Here is a 17,700-nt window from a genome sequence, read left to right on the forward strand (position 1 = left end):
TGACCGACGCTGCTGTGGGGTCCGCTGGGGTGATGGAGTAGCAGCCGGAGGGTATACCTTCCCACAGGTGAAGTAAATCCCCAGGGCTTCCCAGTAAGGCGGATGGTGATGGTGTGAGGTGCAGGCAATAACGAGGACACAGGGTTGCAGTCTCTTTACCTTTTACTGAAGGCTTCAGTACACTCAGTCCAGAGCACGCTCAACCGGGCTATCAGAGACCGGCCGGTCCGATGGGCACATCCGGAGTTTCCCTCGCAGATGGAAATCGTTGCCTACCAATAGCGCCTGTGTGTTGTAGTCCTACCCTGCTGAGCATTCGGAATAGTCCTCACAACTGCTGTTCTCTTTCGTTCGTTTTCTACAGCTCTCTCTCTCTCTCTCGTTCTTTGGTTCCAGATGTTGCTAGTTTCTAACGTCCCCCAGATATGTTATGGCTAGGATGCCACCCGTTTGAAGGGAAGGCTTGGAGGTCTTCCGGGACCCTAGAGACGCCCCTCTCCCAATGTTGCCCCCTATGTCTTCGTAGGTGTCGAAGGTAGACAGCCAACCTATAATCAACTGTCCAACGGAATTTGAAGTAAGGCCTGAAGTCAGTTACTCCTACGGTGATCCGGCCACTGACTACGCGCCTCAGTAAGATGTTGCCTTCCTCTCTCGGCACGACTCTTACTGGCTCTCCTTTGTGCTGATCTCGTTTACACTGTTCCACAATATTCTTCCCCTCTTATCTCTTCCTTAGGATACCGCCGCAAGGTGTGCAGGCACGGTTCCGTAACGTTCTGTTCTGTTCGCTAGGCACCTGCCAGGTTCCCACGCCTGACAGGGACCCCCCTGTGTCTTCTCCCCGCAACACCCCCTGCCACGGGATGTTGCCTGGTTCCAACCCAGTCAGCTTATGACTAACTTCCTCCCCAGCCCCTAGTTTTACCAGTGTGGGGAGTGGCCCAATAAATGAAGCCTTTTCCTCCCCCTAGTGGCCGGAGTGTAAAGTGTAATGTGTTCTGGTGATACCTGGTCAGGAGAACTCTTTAGTGCCATCGGACGTACCGCTACTCGCCTTGGGGCCATACTGCAACGACCAGGTCTCTGGGGCGCTGCAAATGCATGTGTGTCTGAATATATATATATATATATATATATATATATATATATATATACTGTATATATATATGTAGCTTTGTCGCCATAAAAGGAGAGGGCCCTGACACATTTCTTGCACAGGGGCCCCAAGCTGTCAGTGTCTACCCCTGGGCTGTGCTGTGTGTCTTTAATTAAATGTGTATGCCGCCGTGACTCTGTACCTGGCTCCTCCTAACTACAGTAGTCCTGCACTGTTCCGGACTGAACTCTCTGGCTGGGTTTGCACAAGGATGTCACGCCTCCTGGCTGACATAGCTTTCCAGCCAGAGAGAGCAGTGTATGCTGGGCCCGGCTGGAAGTAGTGGCACATGTGAGGGTGGCTACTGGCTGTTGGATGTGGAGCGTGAGGAGCTAAGGCTGTGTGGAGACGCAAGACGGTGAGCTGGGGCCGGCGGTGAATTTTTTATTTATTTATTTTTTTGGAGGGGGCCCCATTCAGACTTTTGCTATGGGACCCCATGATTTCTATGCACGCCCCTGCCTGAAAAGGTGCGGGCTCATCTCCTGAGCCCGCACCAAACAGGAGGAGGCATCCAATGTCAGATACTGTATATCCGTCATTGGATGCTAAAGGGGTTAAAGGGAGTATTTTAGTAGGATCAAACTTCTGAAGCCATGTATATGGGTATGCAGGTCATAGGAAACTGAATAACATGATACCTTGATATCTGCAACCTGATGTCTTATTCCAGAGAAATCTATGTTTTTATTATATGTAAATGAGCTGTTCAGGATTATGGGCTGCACACTGATCTGCATAAGAATCTGCCTCCAGAGAAATCTAACGCTTCCTTACAATTTCTTCGCTGATTAAAGGGAGTCTGTCCTCAGGTTTTGCTTCGCACCTGAGAGCAGCATGAAATAGGGGCAGAGACTCTGTTTTCAGTGATGTGTCACTGGGCTGATTGCTGCAATTTTGATGAAATCACGGTTTTATCTGCTGCATATCCATGTATAGCCCCACCCACAACACAAATTGTCAGCTTTCTGTATACTCTGTGCATAGGCAGGAAGCTGGCAATCAGTGGTGGGGACGGGGTTATACAGAGCTCAAGAATATGGTGGACTATGTGGCAGCTGGTTTACTAGTTTTCTACAGAAAATCTCCTTCTGATAAAACAATTATTTTATCAAAATTCAAGCAAGCCAGTAAGTGATACATCTCTGGAATGAGGGTCTCTGTCTCTACAATATAGTGCTCTCAGATTACATGGCAGATTGCCATTTAAACTGGATTGTGTAAAACCTAGCAGTGGGACATTGTTATCAGCGTATTAGATTAGGACCCTTATAAAACAAATGGATTGTGCAAAGAGGACAACCTTTAAAAAATCATAAAAGCAACTTTGTAAGATCACATAGTTGTTGGGATTGTGTCCTTTAATGAGAAAGGGATAATAAGCCGAATATCAATTCTTTAGTAATACAAAGCAGCCTCATTCTTTCTATACGCTGCCGATAGAAGCTGCCCTAATGTGCTGACATCTTAATGGCACTGCTTAATTCTTTATCTTAGATCATTTAGAAAAGACTGATTCCTGATTTAACTTGTAGATTTCAGTAATGGTTTGGCAATCTTGTGACGAACATGACAGTGGCTTTTCTCATTATAAAGAAAAACACTGTGCTTTCATTCTATTGGAGCATTGGAGCAGAACATTCTCTATGGATTGTGACGCTAAGAATATGTTTGGACCCTAGGGAAATTATTTAAACAGGAATTTAAATGATGCATTATGTATAAGCCATATTTATTTAAATATCAATTAGGCAAGCTTTGTAATTCAGGTTGAAGAATGATATTATACACCCTACCTCATAACATTATCCCCATATGTCATATATGTCAGCATAGAAAAGGCATAAGGTGAGTTTAGCTACATATTATTATTTATTATTACAGCGCCATTTATTCCTTGGCGCTTTACATGTAAAAAGGGTAAAAAAATAAAAAGCAAGTGCAATTATCATGAACAATACAAGTCCGGTGACTCCGACTGGTACAGGAGGAGAGAGGATCCTGCCCGCTAGGGCTCACAGTCTACACGGGGTGGGTGAGGATACAGTAGATGAGGGTAGAGTTAGTTGTGCCGAGGTATAGTAGAGCGAGGATTGTCGGAAGAGGTGGGTCTTCAGGTTTCTTTTAAAGGATTCCATGGTAGGCTAGAGCCTGATATGTTGGGGGAAGAGAGTTCCAGAGTATGGGAGAAATCTTCCATGCAATTATGGGAAGAGGAGATAAGAGGAAAGTAGAGAAGAAAATCCTGTGAGGATCGGAGATTGCCTTCAGGTATGTACCAGGAGACTAAGTCACAGATATATAGAGGAGACTGGTTGGGGATGGCTTTGTATATTATGGTTAGGGTTTTGTCTCTGGGCATTGGGGAGCCAGTGAAGGGATTGGCAGAGAGAAGAGGCCGGGGAATAGTGGGGGGACAGGTGGATTAGTCAGACAGCAGAGTTTAGAATAGATTGGAGGGGTGTGAGAGTGTTAGAAGAGAGGCCAAAGAGCAGGAGGTTACGGTAGTCAAGGCGGGAGATGATGATGGAATGCACTAGTGTTTTTGCAGATTATTGGTTAAGGAATGTATAAATCTGGGAAATATTTTTGAGTTGGAGTTGGCAGGGGGTGGAAAGGGCTAAAAAACAAAAAGTTGTGTTCCCGTGCAGTCAGCGGGCACTTCAAAACGCCGCATGCGGCCGCATCTGCATACAACGCATGTTCCAATGTTAAAGATAGGTATGCAGGATGGCGCAGGACACATGCAAAAGTAGGCAGCACTTAGGCAGAGCTTAACAGAGGATGTACGCAGCAGACCAGCCAAACGCAAGTGTGAAACCAGCCTTAAATCTATTGACTTGTATTAATGTGTTTTGAAAAGCTGAAAGCTATGTCTCCAGGTAAAACTGGTGGTATCTCTAATGGAGACTCCTAACAGAGTATCCAATGCAAGCAAAGCAGAGCCTCACCCAGTAGGGAGGTCATTAATTGACTTTAAAAGGGTTGTCTAGTACTTGGACAACTCTTATTGAATTCTCCAAATAGAATATAACACTTCTACTCACCTCCCATGCCTGTGCCCTTCCGGAGGTGTTGGAAATAAAGACATCCGAAGGAAGTGAAAGCTGCTGCTGCTCTCTCACTTCCTGTGGATGTCAATTGTGTCCATAGGAAAGGAGAGTAAAGCATGATTGCCACAGGGATCGCATGACATAATGTCAAGTGAGCTTAGGGGGAATCAGTGCCAGCAATGCTAGAATGGCATCGTCACTGGAGGAGAGTGTAAGTGTTATTATTTAACTGGGAGTAAACCTAAGGGTTGTTCGGGCAGTGGACAACTCTCTAAAAAAAAAAAATAATAAAACCGAAAAATTAACAGTGCGTGATGGGAATAGAGTTTTATCCACAACATGTATTCATTATGATTTGCTTTTCTATTTTTAGTATGAAGAAGACGTGTTGGACTGTTGCTTCTTTCTTCTTGACCATAGTGGGCTCAAACCAGCAGCAAGAAGGGACCCTGTCATTTTGTCAAGGAAATTCTCAGCTTTAGTATGTTTTACACCAGATTTAAGATTTTGGAGATCTTCATTGTGTATATAAAAATGAAAAGCTGACATTTATGACATGCCATAAATGTACAGTATGTCACGCGATAACCCTTTAAGAGGCAGTTGTTTTTCCATGTGTTGCCTGCTCGCCACTCAGGATATGAGGGCTATATAAAGGAAACATGAGTTCTCTCTGGAATACTGGGGAAATCTTACTCAGGGTGACCATTACTTATAATTCTTCACAGTAGAGGGAAAGTAATGGTTTACAAGCACACAGCTATGACACAGTTCTGATCTGAAGCTTATCACAGGGGTTTTATTAAAGCTTCTTTTCCTCACACAGAATCCCTTCTCTTCATGCAATACTTCATTATCATACATGAAAGTCTCTTCACATATAACTTCTCTTCTCATATAACTTCTCTACACACAGTGTCACTTCCCTGATAGAACTGGTCTATACAGCTTATCTGAGTTCCGTCTTACAGGAGACTCTCTAAAGGTACCATCACACTGAACGATATCGCTAGCGATCCGTGACGTTGCAGCGTCCTGGCTAGCGATATCGTTCAGTTTGACAGGCAGCAGCGATCAGGATCCTGCTGTGATGTCGTTGGTCGCTGTAGAAAGTCCAGAACTTTATTTCGTCGCTGGACCTCCTGCAGACATCGCTGAATCGGCGTGTGTGACGCCGATTCAGCGATGTCTTCATTGGTAACCAGGGTAAACATCGGGTTACTAAGCGCAGGGCCGTGCTTAGTAACCCGATGTTTACCCTGGTTACCAGCGTAAAAGTAAAAAAAAAAAAAAAACACTACATACTTACCTTCCGCTGTCTGTCCTCGGCGCTGTGCTTCTCTGCACTAGCTGTGAGCGCCGGCCAGCCGCTGTGCTCACAGTCAGTGCAGGAAAGCACAGCGCCGAGGACAGACAGCGGAAGGTAAGTATGTAGTGTTTGTTTTTTAACTTTTACGATGGTAACCAGGGTAAACATCGGGTTACTAAGCGCGGCCCTGCGTTTAGTAACCCGATGTTTACCCTGGTTACCGGCATCGTTGGTCGCTGGAGAGCGGTCTGTGTGACAGCTCTCCAGCGACCAAACAGCGACGCTGCAGCAATCGACATCGTTGTCGGTATCGCTGCAGCGTCGCTGAGTGTGAAGGTACCTTAACACACACCTCACTCTTTGATGTCCAGGACACACTAACAACTTTCCCAGTATCCCCTAGGGCCAAGCTAACCACTCCCTGTCTGCTATAACCATTTTAACCCCTATTGTGAGGGATGATTCTAAATCAACAGTGCAGCTTCTATCTGTCACACATGTAATACAGATGTTGCATGCTTAGCTTTTGAATTATTATTCTATTTATTATTCTATTTATTTAAAGTGCTGTTACGATATTACAGGATTAGTAGGTTGCCCAGTTATTCTAACTCTTTTTATGCATCACTGTAATCTTTACGGACATGCCATGCCAGAACTGACCATCGGTATACTTTCCTTAGGTTAATTCACAAGATGACAATGGAGTACTGACAGGAAATTGGTCAGGAAATTATGCTGCGGGATGTTCTCCCACCTCCTGGACAGGAAGCACTGCCATTCTACAGAATTATTACAAAACTAAAAGGCCTGTTCAGTTTGGCCAGTGTTGGGTATTCTCCGGAGTTGTGACAACAAGTAAGCCAAAAACATGAAAAAACAATTTTATTAATTTTATGTTACTCCTAATCGAGCACACAGGTCCACGATATGAGATAGGTTGGACAATTAGTTATGAGACTTATCCTCCTGCATCCATGTTTTTATGGAGGTTTGAATAAAAATGTTCTCATGGGATTGTGAGTGCAACTATTTCAATCTCTGAATTTTGCACTGCCATTACTCATTTGGTTTAGCACCACGATATCACTCAGTCAGAAGGTGTTAACAAAACGGTCCCCTCTTGAGGAGTTGTTGGATGGCTCCGGATCGATCTACTGCTTTATGATTTAAATATGTTTTAGATATGGGATTTTTTTTTAAAGTAGCATCTCTATCTGTAAGTGGTCCTTTAAAAATATATTCAACATGCATTGTTGATCTCATAGATTAGTTTAGGTAGGACGAAGGCCTCTTTCACACTTCCGTTTTTTACAATCAGTCACAATCCGTCAAAATGTTGAAAAGATGGATCCTGTGCAGTTTGTAAAAAACTGATGCAGTGGATCCGTTTTTTTACGGATCTGTCGAGGCAGTTGTTGTCAGAATTTAAGGCTATGTGCACACGTTGTGTATGCGTCTTTGCCACGTTTTTTTTGCTGCAAAAACGCATACACAGCACAACCCATGTTAAAAATAATTAAAAAATAAAAAATCGTGATATTCTCACCTATGGCGTCCCCCGCAGCTTTCCCGATGATCGCGATGCCCCAGGCAGCTCCCGTTCCCAGTGATGCCTTGCGACAATAACCCGATTGGGTTATTGTCGCAAGGCATCAATGGGAATGGGAGCTGCCGGGAGCATTGCGAGCATCGGGAAGGCTGCGGGGAACGAAAGAAGGTGAGAATATCACAATTTTTTTTTAAATTATTTTTAACATTATATCTTTTTACTATTGATGCTGCATAGGCAGCATCAACAGTAAAAAGAGAGAGAGAATTTCCCTGACTGGAAATTCTTCCAGCTATGCTCAGTTTCAAAAGACGGCATCCGTCACCGGATTCCGTCTTTTGACGGTCAGCGACGGATCCTGCATCCATAGGCTTCCATTACAGCCAACGACGGACAGCGCAGGATCCGTCGCTGGGCGATTTTCCGACGTACACAAAAAAATTTCTTTGTGCGTTGTCTCCGCCCGATGGACAGCAATTTTTACGACGGATCCAGCGCACAACGGATGAAACGGAAGGCCATCCGTCACAATCCGTCGCTAATACAAGTCTATGAGAAAAGAGCGGATCCAGCAGGAACATTTGCTGGATCCGTTTTTTTCACAAAACGACGGATTTTGACTGAAACAAAAAGACAGAAGTCTAAAAGAGGCTTAAAGGGAACCTGTCACCTGAATTTGGCGGGACTGGTTTTGGGTCATATGGGCGGAGTTTTCGGGTGTTTGATTCACCCTTTCCTTACCCGCTTAGTGCATGCTGGCTGCAATATTGGATTGAAGTTCATTCTCTGTCCTCCATAGTACACGCCTGCACAAGGCAAGATTGCTTTGTGCAGGCATGTACTACGGAGGACAGAGAATGAACTTCAATCCAATATTGCAGCCAGCATGCAGCCAGCGGGTAAGGAAAGGGTGAATCAAACACCCGCAAACTCCGCCCATATGACCCAAAACCAGTCCCGCCAAATTCAGGTGACAGAGTCCCTTTAAGGTCGGTTTCACACATCTGTGTCTTACAGACCATGACATACGGACTGACCATAGATTTCCTGGCTCAAACCTAAGTGCCTCATTTATACCTATAAGACTGTGGGGCAATGATCAGAAGCTGGTCTAAAAAAGACTTTATAATATTGAAGGGGATCTGATACCAGGTTTTTACCACCTAATTAGAGATCATCATAATGTAGAGACAGATACCCTGATTCCAGTAATGGGTCTCCCTGCTGTAATTTCAATGAAATCCGTGTTTTATCAACAGGAGATTATAACTAGAGTAAACCTCCTCCTATGTGGTCCTCCATATTCATGACCTCTGTATAAACCCACCCACATAATTGATTGACAGCTTTGTGTACACTGTTCATGGGCATAAAGCTGTCAATCAGTGGTGTGGGCGAGATTATACAGAGCTTAGCAGTCAGGTAACTCATAGATATGCAGCAGGTAAAACAGTGATTTCATCAAAACTGCATATTGCTTGTGATACATCGCTGGAATCAGGGTCTATACCTATAAATTATGCTTCTTTCCAGTTGGGTAGCAAACACCTGTTAACAGACTACCTGTAAGATGGCATGCAGTCATATAGATGCTCATACATAGGAGATTTGCCTGGTGGTACTGTAGCTCAGCTCATTTCAAATGAATGTGACTGAGCTTGCAGTATCATGTATAGCCACATTCACATACAAAACCCAAGATAAAAAACAAAATAAGCAAATCCCTTGCAGTATAAAACCTTACCATATGTCAAGTGACGTCATGTGAATAAGGGCTAAGAAGGACTAAGACCGGGGTAATGGACACCCAGCCATGGGGAACTATATGAATGTAATGTTCAGCTAAAAAAAAGGGTGGTGACACCTTTATTTGAACATAGCACAAAAAACTGAAAGAAAAACATTAAGGTTGCGGTTTTTTCGTGTTTTTTTTTCGCGGTTTTTCCCGATAAAAACGCTATAAAACCGCAAAAAAAACCGCATACAATAAGCATCCCATCATTTAGAATGAATTCCGCATGTTTTGTGCACATGATGCGTTTTTTTCCGCGAAAAAACGCATCGCGGTAAAAAACGCAGCATGTTCATTAATTTTGCGGTTTTTTTGCGGATTTCCCACTACAAAATGCATTGGGAAGTGTCCGCAAAAAAACGCGGCAAAACCGCTGCAAAAACGCATGCGGATTTCTTGCAGAAAATGTCCGGTTTTTCTCAGGAATTTTCTGTGAGAAATCCTGAACGTGTGCACATAGCCTAAAACATGAACTGGAACATTAAGTTATGCTGGCTGGAGGAGGGGTTTCTGTGGTTCAGACCCCTTTGATAAAACATTGATGGGCTCTTCTAAGGATCTTCAATGTAAAGGCTTTGGAAACCCTTATCGAATTTGATATCTAATTTGTTACAATAAATGGTAGCCCATTATTGCTATTATTATTTTCCACCATTTTATTTAACAATCCATCTTAATTATTTCTGGGGCTGGGATGAATTTAACCTGATATGTCCCTTAATTTTTTTATTTTTTTTATTTTTCCCTGAAATAGTTATGCGCTGCGTTGGGATCCCAGCAAGAAGTATCACTAACTTTTCTTCAGCTCATGATACTGAGGAGAATCTTAAGATTGATTTTTACATGAACGAGAATGGAGAAAAGATGGATGAATTCTGCACTGATTCCATTTGGTAAGAGAAATGCTTCCAAAATAATGACACACTGCTCTGGTGTACTGGGACTGAAATTCAGTCCTGGCATTTGAAATCACACAGGACCATGTTGTCCCCGTCCCCAAGCACCAGATGGGACATATTACTAATATTACCCTGGATGGAGGAAAGGAAGATTTACTACAAGACCAATACTTCTAACCATACCCGTGGCACGCTGGGGTGACTGACGGAGTCAGAGACTTTGTGCTCCTACACAACTCTTAACAGTATGGGTGTCTTGAGAACACCAATTCTGTTAACAACGTAGCAGACAAGGCGGCCCATGACCTGACAGGCCAGATGCCAGATGGCCACTCCGGCCCTGCTTAAGGGTATGCTTCCACGGTCCGGATTGGCAGCGCTTTAGACGCAGCTCCGTCCAAAGCGCTGCGGGCTTTTGTACACATGGTGATTCTAGATGTGTTCATTGAACACATCCGGAATCACCGCGTGCAATACATAGGACAGTGATATTTATCTTGCGGAGACTGAGAGTCTCCGCAAGATAAATAGACATTCTGCAGTCTGGAAAGACACGCCACATGTCCGGTTACGCAGGGAAGCTGGATACAGCCCTGCATGCATAGTGGAGACGGTATTTCATAAAATCCCCTCCACTATGCTGTAACATCTGGCCGTTGCGGATTGGATGCTGTGGCTGTATGCAGCGTCCAATCCGCAGCAAATACTGAACATGGAAACATACCCTTATACTTTTATTTTTCTATATTGCATATGGTATCTATGGCAGGTTCACATGATAATATACATTATTGCTTAAACTTTTTTAACAAAGCCTTCTAACTGCCATGGGAATACTTAGAGATGAGCAAGCACTAAAATACTCGGGTGCTCGTTGCTCAAACCGAGCAATTCCTAATACTCGAGTAAAGAATATAATAGGAGTCAATGGGAAATCTGAGCTTTTTTTCGGCTGACCCTACAAAGAGGTCTGGAGGCAGTGAAAATGTTGGAATGGATGGGAAAAGTGCTGAATGCAAGGAGAACAGCATGGGGAAGACCCCTTGAAGATCGCTGCTGAGAACAATGGTGTCACACTGAAAATCCCTCCTAACCTTAACTGCTTCTATTCTGATCATATCTAATTTCCTTCACTACAGTGCCCCCCACTGTAACAAATCCAATCCTTACCCTTCTTACTACATTAACTAATTCCTACACTCACACTCTAGCTTCCTAACTCTTCCCCTAGTCTTATAAAAATACACAACTGTATATTAAATGTATGTCATCAGAGGTGTATCTAGGTATTCTGGCACTCGGGGCAAAAATTCAGTTTGGCGCCTAATCCCCCTAGGTCATATGGGATTTGCACACTTAGGGCTCATTTCCACTTGCGAGAAAAACAGACGAGTGCAATCCGATAAAAAATCGATTGCACTCGTACCAATGTTATTCAATGGGTGACATCTCATCTGCGATTTTTTTCTCAGCTGAAATCGGACTGAGAAAAAAATCGCAGCATGCTGCGTATTGCTGCAATTCTTGGACGAGACTCGCCAATGTAAGTCAATGGGTGCAAGAAAAAAATCACACAGCACTCGGACCATGCGAGTGCTATCCGATTTTTATGCACCGGTGTCCTTTGAAAAGCCGGCATTTCAGTGCGGTGTACAGTAAAATCACACTGACATATCAGAATAGAATAGATAAAATAAATGTCTACACATAGAAGAGGTATATATATATATATATATATATATATATCAGTGAGACACACACACACATATATATATATATATATATATATATACTAGCTATTGAACCCGTTCGTCCCGGGTGGCGAGCATTTATATTGGTATATGGTCTCCATCCTGGTATGTGCTGCTCCATCCTGCGTCCCCATCCTGTCATGTGCTGCTCCATCCTGCGTCCCCATCCTGTCATGTGCTGCTCCATCCTGCGCCCCCATTCTGTCATGTGCTGCTCCATCCTGCATCCCCATCCTGTCATGTGCTGCTCCCATCCTGCACCCCCGTTCTGTCATGTGCTGCTCCCATCTTGCGCCCCCGTTCTGTCATGTGCTGCTCCCATCCTGCGCCTCGATTCTGTCATTTGCTGCTCCCATCCTGTCATGTGCTGCTCCCATCCTGCGCCCCCGTTCTGTCATGTGCTGCACCCATCCTGCGCCCCCGTTCTGTCATGTGCTGCTCCCATCCTGCGCCCCCGTTCTGTCATGTGCTGCTCCCCATCCTGCGCCCCTGTTCTGTCATGTGCTGCTCCCATCCTGCTCCCCTGTTCTGTCATGCGCTGCTCCCATCCTGCGCCCGTTCTGTCATGTGCTGCTGCCATCCTGTGCCCGTTCTGTCATGTGCTGCTCCCATCCTGCGCCCGTTCTGTCATGTGCTGCTGCCATCCTCTGCCCGTTCTGTCATGTGCTGCTGCCATCCTGCGCCCGTTCTGTCATGTGCTGCTCCCATCATGCGCCTCCATTCTCTCATTTGCTGCTCCCATCCTGTCATGTGCTGCACCCATCCTGCGCCCCCGTTCTGTCATGTGCTGCTCCCATCCTGCGCCCCCGTTCTGTCATGTGCTGCTCCCATCCTGCGCCCCCGTTCTGTCATGTGCTGCTCCCATCCTGCTCCCCTGTTCTGTCATGTGCTGCTGACATCCTGCGCCCGTTCTGTCATGTGCTGCTCCCATCCTGCGCCCGTTCTGTCATGTGCTGCTCCCATCCTGCGCCCGTTCTGTCATGTGCTGCTGCCATCCTGCGCCCGTTCTGTCATGTGCTGCTGCCATCCTGCGCCCGTTCTGTCATGTGCTGCTCCCATCCTGCTCCCCTGTTCTGTCATGTGCTGCTCCCATCCTGCGCCCGTTCTGTCATGTGCTGCTGACATCCTGCGCCCGTTCTGTCATGTGCTGCTCCCATCCTGCGCCCGTTCTGTCATGTGCTGCTGCCATCCTGCGCCCGTTCTGTCATGTGCTGCTCCCATCCTGCTCCCCTGTTCTGTCATGTGCTGCTCCCATCCTGCGCCCGTTCTGTCATGTGATATACTAGCTATTGAACCCGTTCGTCCCGGGTGGCGAGCATTTATATTGGTATGTGGTCTCCATCCTGGTATGTGCTGCTCCATCCTGCATCCCCATCCTGTCATGTGCTGCTCCATCCTGCGTCCCCATCCTGTCATGTGCTGCTCCATCCTGCACCCCCATTCTGTCATGTGCTGCTCCATCCTGCATTCCCATCCTGTCATGTGCTGCTCCCATCCTGCGCCCCCGTTCTGTCATGTGCTGCTCCCATCTTGCGCCCCCGTTCTGTCATGTGCTGCTCCCATCCTGCGCCTCCATTCTATCATTTGCTGCTCCCATCCTGTCATGTGCTGCTCCTATCCTGCGCCCCCGTTCTGTCATGTGCTGCACCCATCCTGCGCCCCCGTTCTGTCATGTGCTGCTCCCATCCTGCGCCCGTTCTGTCATGTGCTGCTGCCATCCTGCGCCCGTTCTGTCATGTGCTGCTCCCATCCTGCTCCCCTGTTCTGTCATGTGCTGCTCCCATCCTGCGCCCGTTCTGTCATGTGCTGCTGCCATCCTGTGCCCATTCTGTCATGTGCTGCTGCCATCCTGCGCCCGTTCTGTCATGTGCTGCTCCCATCCTGCTCCCCTGTTCAGTCATGTGCTGCTCCCATCCTGCGCCCGTTCTGTCATGTGCTGCTGCCATCCTGTGCCCATTCTGTCATGTGCTGCTGCCATCCTGCGCCCGTTCTGTCATGTGCTGCTGCCATCCTGCGCCCGTTCTGTCATGTGCTCCTGCCATCCTGCGCCCGTTCTGTCATGTGCTGCTGCCATCCTGCGCCCGTTCTGTCATGTGCTGCTGCCATCCTGCGCCCTTTCTGTCATGTGCTGCTGCCATCCTGCGTCCGTTCTGTCATGTGCTGCTCCCATCATGCGCCTCCATTCTCTCATTTGCTGCTCCCATCCTGTCATGTGCTGCACCCATCCTGCGCCCCCGTTCTGTCATGTGCTGCTCCCATCCTGCGCCCCCGTTCTGTCATGTGCTGCTCCCATCCTGCACCCCCGTTCTGTCATGTGCTGCTCCCATCCTGCTCCCCTGTTCTGTCATGTGCTGCTGCCATCCTGCGCCCGTTCTGTCATGTGCTGCTCCCATCCTGCGCCCGTTCTGTCATGTGCTGCTCCCATCCTGCGCCCGTTCTGTCATGTGCTGCTGACATTCTGCGCCCGTTCTGTCATGTGCTGCTCCCATCCTGCGCCCGTTCTGTCATGTGCTGCTGCCATCCTGCGCCCGTTCTGTCATGTGCTGCTCCCATCCTGCTCCCCTGTTCTGTCATGTGCTGCTCCCATCCTGCGCCCGTTCTGTCATGTGCTGCTGCCATCCTGCACCCGTTCTGTCATGTGCTGCTGCCATCCTGCGCCCGTTCTGTCATGTGCTGCTGCCATCCTGCGCCCGTTCTGTCATGTGCTCCTGCCATCCTGCGCCCGTTCTGTCATGTGCTGCTGCCATCCTGCGCCCGTTCTGTCATGTGCTGCTGCCATCCTGCGCCCGTTCTGTCATGTGCTGCTGCCATCCTGCGCCCGTTCTGTCATGTGCTGCTCCCATCCTGCGCCACCATTGTATTATATGCCCCCCATAAGACGCTCCACTGTGTATGCCCCCGTATGCTGCTGCCATATAAAAAAAAAAATACCATACTCACCTATCGTCCGGCTCCACTGCAGGTGTGTCTTCAAGAAAATGGCGCCGGAAAGCGCGGACTGCGCAGGTGCCGATTCCGGCAGCAGGAATCGGCGCCTGCGCAGTCCGCGCTTTCCGGCACCATTTTCTTGAAGACACACCTGCAGTGGAGCCGGAGTGTGTCTTCAAGAAAATGGCGCCGGAAAGCCCGGACTGCGCATGCGCTGATTCCGGCAGCAGGAATCGGCGCCTGCGCAGTCCGCGCTTTCCGGCGCCATTTTCTTGAAGACACACTCCGGCTCCTCTGCCTGTGACTGGTAAGTCAGAGGGCGGCGCCGGTGCGCATTAAGCGCGTCATCGCACCCTCTGAACTGTCACAGCAGAGGAGCCGGGAGACGGAGCCGCACGCAGCGCTGGAACGGGGAAAGGTGAATATACTTACCCTCCTGGCGGTCCCTGACTCTCCGGTGGAGAGTGCTTACGCATACCGCGATCTCCTGGGAGCGTCACTCTGTGGGGGCCAGACTGCGCCGGCGCTTGCGCCTGTGCAGTCTATAAAGGCTTCGGACAGAGTGACGCTCCCAGCGTTATATTATAGATATATATATATATTTAATACAGAGCTAGAAAGCAGAAAAGCCGATAATTCAATTCCCGGCTTTTGCTATCTCCTTCCCAAACCCGACAGGATATGAGACATGGTTACATACAGTAAACCATTTCATATCCCTTCTTTTTTTACATATTCCTCATTACTAATGTAAGAAGTGTCTGTGTGTAAAAATTTGGGGGCTCTAGGTGTTAAAATAAAGGGTTAATTCAAGGAAAAAAATGGCGTGGACTCCCGCGCAATTTTCTCCGCCAGAGTGGGAAAGCCAGTGACTGAGGGCAGATATTAATAGCCTAGAGAGGGACCATGGATATTGCCCCCCCCCCCCAACCCGGCTACAAACATCTGCCCCCAGGCACCCCAGAAAAAGCACATCTGTGAGATGCGCCTATTCTGGCACTTAGCCACTCTCTTCCCGCTCCCCTGTAGTGGTGGGATATGGGGTAATAAAGGGTTAATGTCACCTTGCTATTGTAAGGTGACATTAAGCCACGTTAATAATGGAGAGGCGTCAATAAGACACCTATCCATTATTAATCCTATAGTAATAAAGGGTTAATAATACACACATTAGGAAAAAAGTATTTTAATGAAATAAAAACACATGGTGTTGTAATAGTTTATTATACGCTCAATCCAATTGAAGACCCTTGTCACCTGAAACAAAGTTAAAATAAAAAAGCAACAATATCCCATACCTCTCCGACGTTACAGTCTTGTTACAGCTCATGTTAAAATCGCATTGCACACGGATGTAATATGGATTTCATACGGATGTTGCGATAAAAAATCGCATTACACTCGCATGACAATCGTATGATTTACCTCCGTGTTTTCGGTCCGTAAATCGGACCTTTTTTTCTCTCAAGTGGAAATGAGCCCTTAATCATGTACCCGCGAGCTCCTCTCCCTAATGCTCTCAATGTTCAGTGAAATACTGAGAGAAGCAGGAAGAGAAGCTCGGTGTCACAGGACCACAAGTGTGAACGTCGCATATGAGTGAAGTGTCCATGTGACGACTACTGGAACCTGCAGAGCTGAATCCTGACATCGCAGCTTCTGAATTCTCACAACTAATGCACTGCACACTTTTAGGCTATGTGCACACGTTGCGGATTTCCTGCGGATCCATACCGTTTTTGCAGTGCAGAAACGCTGCAGATCCGCAACTGATTTACAGTACAATGTAAATCAATGAGAAAAAAAAACGCTGTGCAGATGGTGCGGAAAATTCAGTGCGGAAACGCTGCGGAGTAAAAGAAGTAGCATGTCACTTCTTTTTTGCGGATCTGCAGCGCTTTTGTACCCATTCCATTATAGAAATCTGCAGGGGTAAAAAACCGCAGTAAATCCGCAAAAAATCTGCAGCAAATCCGCACAAAAAACGCACAACATCGCACAAAAAACGCGACAAATCCGCACCTGCGTTTTCTGCCAAGAGATGCAGAATCTGCACCAGAAATTTCTAAGCCTAATCTGCAACGTGAATCCCTTAGGATTCTCCCTTGCTGGTGGACAGTCATATCAGCACAAGCATGTGATTTGTATACTTCTGGCTACATTCCGACTAGATGTGTCTGACCTCACTCAGCTCATTTCCATTGAGTGAGTCCACATGTCTAATCATCACATGACCGAATGTATGTAAATCGCCAGCATGAGAGAATCCTGACAGCGTGCAGTGCGCACTGTGAGTCAGAAGTCTGCCGTCACAAAGAATGACTGCAGACACATTACAAACCTGGACAACCCCTTTAATGCTCCTAACATAAAAAAAACATGAGAATTAGTTAGTTTCACAAATAACATTTACATCCAGGTACCTTATAGATGTCGTCGTCTCTGGAGTCGTTCTCCTTCTTTTCTTCATCTTTTCCAGACCCCATGATGAGTTTTCTCATCCACAGCTCGTCTCTGCAGACCTCCATCTTCTCCACTCTTTTGCAGAAAATCTCCACATGATGCCCTTAAAGATACAAGTGTCATTAGAATGTTCCTGAATAAAAAATTGCCACTCGCTATATTCTCTGCACAAAATATGACCCCCTTATGTAACTAAGGGTGGCGCTGTACATAATAAGTACATACACTCTACACTAAGGGACTGTGTTAGACATAATAAGCGATAATAATGTGTTCCTCCACCTCCCCCTGTTCCTAAATCCATTATAAGTCCCCTTTCCTCCCATCCCAATCCCACACACCCCTCATTGTCCTCTTCTCCCTGCATCCCATTATTGTCCTCTCCCCCACCCCATCATTGCCCTCTTCACCACCACTATCATTGCTTTCTCCCCCACCACCCCATCATTGCCTTTTTCCCCACCACTCCCATCATTGCCCATTCCACCACCTCCATCATTTCCTCCTCCCCCACCACCCCCATCATTGTCTCCCCCCACCACTCCCATCATTGCCCATTCCACCACCTCCATCATTTCCTCCCCACCACCCCATTATTTCCCTTTCCACCACCTCCATCATTTCCACCACCCCATTATTGCTCTTTCCACCAGCACCATCATTGCATTCTCCATCCACCACCCCATTATTGTCCTTTCCACCACCTCCATCACAGCCTTCTCCTCCACCATCCCCATTCATTGCCTACTTCCCCACCAGTCCCATCATTGTCTTTTCCATTACCACCATCATTG

At 46.9% G+C, this 17,700-nt stretch overlaps 1 protein-coding gene across 1 annotated transcript in view; it reads left to right on the forward strand.

Moving 5' to 3' along the window:
• TGM4 (transglutaminase 4) overlaps positions 1 to 17,700 on the forward strand; it is a 99,412-nt gene that overhangs the window by 51,048 nt on the left and 30,664 nt on the right. Inside the window, exons 6-8 of the mRNA XM_069730145.1 lie at positions 4,586 to 4,693; positions 6,205 to 6,379; positions 9,620 to 9,758. Of these exons, the coding sequence (XP_069586246.1) occupies positions 4,586 to 4,693; positions 6,205 to 6,379; positions 9,620 to 9,758 (422 nt within the window). The remainder of the gene's footprint in view (positions 1 to 4,585; positions 4,694 to 6,204; positions 6,380 to 9,619; positions 9,759 to 17,700) is intronic.

This window comes from Ranitomeya imitator, chromosome 6, assembly GCF_032444005.1.
Source record: "Ranitomeya imitator isolate aRanImi1 chromosome 6, aRanImi1.pri, whole genome shotgun sequence".
Classification (NCBI taxonomy): domain Eukaryota; kingdom Metazoa; phylum Chordata; class Amphibia; order Anura; family Dendrobatidae; genus Ranitomeya; species Ranitomeya imitator.